Source organism: Octopus bimaculoides, chromosome 20 (assembly GCF_001194135.2).
Source record: "Octopus bimaculoides isolate UCB-OBI-ISO-001 chromosome 20, ASM119413v2, whole genome shotgun sequence".
Taxonomy (NCBI): domain Eukaryota; kingdom Metazoa; phylum Mollusca; class Cephalopoda; order Octopoda; family Octopodidae; genus Octopus; species Octopus bimaculoides.
In genome coordinates, this window is record NC_069000.1 from 22,116,053 (window position 1) to 22,120,655 (window position 4,603).

At 36.5% G+C, this 4,603-nt stretch overlaps 1 protein-coding gene across 1 annotated transcript in view; it reads right to left on the reverse strand.

Annotated features, from left to right (window-relative positions):
* Positions 1 to 1,061: 1,061 nt before the first annotated feature.
* The window catches only part of LOC106869970 (TOX high mobility group box family member 4), a 127,554-nt gene continuing 124,012 nt past the window's right edge, over positions 1,062 to 4,603 (reverse strand). Inside the window, exon 8 of the mRNA XM_014915917.2 lies at positions 1,062 to 1,157. Coding sequence (XP_014771403.1) covers positions 1,088 to 1,157 — 70 coding nt within the window. The 3' untranslated portion in view covers positions 1,062 to 1,087. The remainder of the gene's footprint in view (positions 1,158 to 4,603) is intronic.

The following is a 4,603-nucleotide window of genomic DNA, read 5'->3' on the forward strand; positions in this document are numbered from 1 at the left end:
TATAAATAAGATTGTGATGAAACATTTCACTACACTTATAGCATGGTCAGAATCAAATTCAAACTTTTGCCTACATCAAACTCAAAAACAATGCAACCGAAATGAAAACTAGTGGCAACAGCAACATTGTAGCATGCATGCATACACATGCATACATACATGCATGTACACAGTTAGATGAAACAACTATCTGACAATTCTTAAAATAAGCAATCAGCCCAGTATTATTCTGTGCACCAACATAACATAAACACACTGTAAGCGTGTATATATGTGTTAATGCATACATGTGTCATGGTTATTAGAGTTTCAAACCTAGATGCCAAAAGCTTTTCATACAGCCAGCCATACTCAATACATAACTTAACCTACTACAATAAACATACAGCCAAACCATATGCGTTCGCATCACAAGTGTTTATCAAGTACACTTGTATTTTCAAATATGTGAGTGTATATATATATATATATATATATATATATATATATATATATATATATATATATAAACACATACATACAGATACATGTAGGCATAGCTGTGCAGTTGAGAAGCTTGCTTCTATGTAGTTTTGGGTTTATGTTCCACTGTGCGGCACCTTGGGCAAGCGTCTTCTACTATAACCCTGGGCTGACCAAACCCATGTGAGAGGATTTGGTGGACGGAAACTGAAAGAAGTCTATTGTATATGTATATATGTATGCCTGTATATGTATTTGTGTGTGTGTGTGTGTGTTTTTGTGTATCCTTGTCTTGAAATTACATTATGATCGTAAATAAGCATCACCATGATACAAACGATGATGTTTGTTTCCAGTCTTCCATGAGAAACATGTCTGGCCATGAGGAAGTATTTCCTTGCTTGGAAATACGTTAGGGTTGGCGGCAGGAGTGGTATCTGGCTGTAGAAAACCTGCCTCAGCGAATTTTGTCTGACCCATGCAAAGCATGGAAAAGCAGACGTTAAATGATTATGATGATACACACATACATACGTATATACATACATAGATAGATAAGATAAGATATGTTTAAACTATTGCAACAGTGGACAGTGACGAATCACTAAAACGGATGTTCACAGGGTTACCTTTGCTGTTTGACACTGAGGCAGCAGGGTCGTCCGATTTGGACTGTTTGACTGCACAAGCCGACTCTACAAATAAAGGAGTTGTCAGTGAACGTACAGTGTGTTAATCAGTAGCAATCAGACTTTAGAGGCAAGAAACAAATTATTAATTAAAGAGAGCAAACAGTCAGAGTTAGAAGAATGTAGAGAGAGAGAGAGAGAGAGAGAGAGAGAGAAATATATAGACAGAGAGAGAAAGAAAGAAACAAACAGAGCACGTAAGTAAATGTAGTGTGATTAATCCTTTCAGGATTATGTTTCAAAATGAAATACATTGTTTATATATTTTTTTGAAAATAATTAGTAATTTGGCAGGAATTTCAGTAAAATAACTAACTAAGATGATATTTAGAAAGATGACTGACTGCCTGACTAAACTGAAAGCTTTTAATTTCAGCATGAATATTTTAACACTTTTCATGCCACAGACACTAATAAGCGTCTCTTATCTATAATTACGAAATCCTAGTGATGCACATATGCATTGCTCACAGGCAGCTGTAAAATCTCAGGGGGAATTATGTGTGTCTTTTGACTGTCCATATGGGATTTCATAGTTATAGATAAAACATGTTTACATGCGTACGTGGTATGGATGGTTTTAACAGGTACAGGCATCCTCTTTCAAGAAGTGGGCCACGTGAGACATAACTCATTATCAGGTGGGCTGCATAACTAAAAAAAAATTCAAGGTAATTTTTTGATAGGCATGCCATTCAGAAGGTCCCTTAGACCCACAATTTGCCTACGACTGCTTTAAAATATGACTATTTTTATCATAGAACCAGGCAGGATGATGTAAAAAGGGTTAAGAAACAGAGTGAAAGTGAACAAACAAAAGAGAAAACGCCCACTTTTAATCAACAAACAATCACAATTAGCAACAGGAGGAAGTGGGTGGAGTGGAGAGAGAGAAAGGAACAGTATGTGCAGTAAAAGCAAGAGTGGTAGTAGTAGTAGCAGTTAGTGTCAGAGTTGTGGCTATGTTGTTAAGATTGCTTTCATTTTCTTTTTAGGAAAAAAGCAAATAAATAAATTAAAAAATTTAAAAAGTAAACATAAAATAGAATTTGTTTGTGCATTGGTAACAGAGAAAATAAATAGCAATAATTTGTGAAATATTAAAAGTAAATTAGAAAAATTTCCAAATACAAAAAAAAAAATAAAATGATAATACTTTCATATTTCTTTATTGCCCACAAGGGGCTAAACATAGAGGGGACAAACAAGGACAGACAAAGGGATTAAGTCTACATCGACTCCAGTGCATAACTGGTACTTAATTTATCGACCCCCGAAAGGATGAAAGGCAAAGTCGACCTTGGCAGAATTTGAACTCAGAACATAACGGCAGACGAAATAACGCTAAGCATTTCACCCGGTGTGCTAACGTTTCTGCCAGCTCACCGCCTTATTATAATACTTTCTACTATAGGCAAAAGGACTCAAATTTTTGTAGGAAGGTGTTTGTTGATTATACTGACTCTAGTGCTCAACTGATACTTATTCTATGAGCCCCACAAAAGAATGTATGGCGAAGTCAACCTTGGCTGAATTCAGAACATAAAGACAAATGAAATGCCGCTAAGCATTTTGTCCAGCACGCTAACAATTCTGCCACTGTTTCTAACATAAGCACAAGACCAGAAATTGTGTGTGTGTGTGTGTGTGGGTAACTGGTACATTATTTTCTTGGTTTACTAGAATGATGAAAAAAAAGCAAAGCTGACCGTGACAATATTTGAACTCAAAACATAAAGGGGCAAAAGAAATACCACAAGGTATTTTGTGTGATGCTTTAACAACTGTGCAAATTCATTGTCATCAAAAATATAATAATAATAATAATAATAATAATAATAATAATAATCTTTTCTACTAAAGGCACAAGGCCTGAAATTTTGGGGGAAGGGGCTAGTTGATTCCATCAACCCCAGTTCTCAACTGGTACTGTATTTTATTGATTCTGGAGGGAACTCAGGACATAAAAAGCAGTGCAAAACATATGAAGCTGCAAGGTATTTGGTCCAATATGATAACTTTTTTTGCCAATCCACTGCCTCAATAATAATAATAATGGTTGCAGATTTTGCCACAAGGGCAGCCATTTTGGGGAAGGGGATAAGTCGATTACATCAACCCCAGTGTTTCACTTAATTTATCGACCCTGAAAGGATGAAAGGCAAAGTCGACCTCAGTGGAATAATAATGATGATGATGATAATAATAATAATAACAATAACAATGATAATTTTGATAATAATAATAATAATAGATGCCCTGATGCAGTACTAGGTACTGGTTTTCATGGCTTCTTATCTTAATTGATTGGAAGTGTTATCATGTACATTGTTTTGTCTTGGTATAAAAGATGGGCTACAGCAAATATTCTGCTTAATACCACACATTTGCTTGTCAGTTGTTTGACCTCAACCAGTTGAGCATGTCCCTTGGTGGCTGATGATATGTGCATCTCTGATCATGAGCAGAAGTAGTGGGGGAGCATCATAGCCATGTGTTGAGAGGAAATCTCTGGGGTTTGGATAATTCATCTTTGGAAACATGGGTGTTTCGTTCAATATCTTTAAACAAACCTTATTCAGGAACCTTTTTAGCGGGATGGGCTATACTCAAACTGAGAAAATTCTAACTGGGCTCCACTTGCAAGGTCATGCGCTGTTTATCTTAATATGAGATCACCATGTTGCACACATATGGTTGTGATGCATGTGCCTGGTGTACCTCTGTCAGACAGGTAGTCATGAAGGGTATACTGGGCTTCGTATATTTTACCCCAGTGTCACTTTGATGGCATGCGCTATTCTCTCACCCAATAATAATGATAATAATAATAATAATAATAATAATAATAATGGTTTCAAATTTTGCCACAGGGGTAGCAATTTTGGGGGAGGAGATGAGTTGATTACATTGACCCCAGTGTTCAACTGGTACTTACTTTATTGACCCTGAAAGGATGAAAGGTAACGTCAACCTCGATGGAATTTGAACTCAGAACGTAACGATTGGTGAAATGCTGCTATGCATTTTGCCCAGAGTACTAACGATTCAACCAGCTTGCCACCTTAATAATAATTATTCATAATTTTTGGCACAAGGCCTGCAATTTTAGGAGATGGGGCAAAGTGAATTACATTGATCCCCAGTACTTGGCTGGTATTTTACTGACCCTGAAAGGATGAAAGGCAAAGTTGACCTAGCTGACATTTGAACTCAGAGTGCAAAGAACTGGAAGAAATGTCACAAAGCATTTTGTCTGGCAATGCTAACAATTCTGCCCAATAATAATAATAATAATAATGATAATAATAATAATGATGATGATAATAATTTCTACTATAAGCACAGCACAGAGCCTGAAATTTTGGGGGGTGGGGGGCTAGTCAATTACATTGTCCCAAAGTGCAACTGGTATTTATTTAATCACCCCAACCCCCCCGCCCGAAAGGATA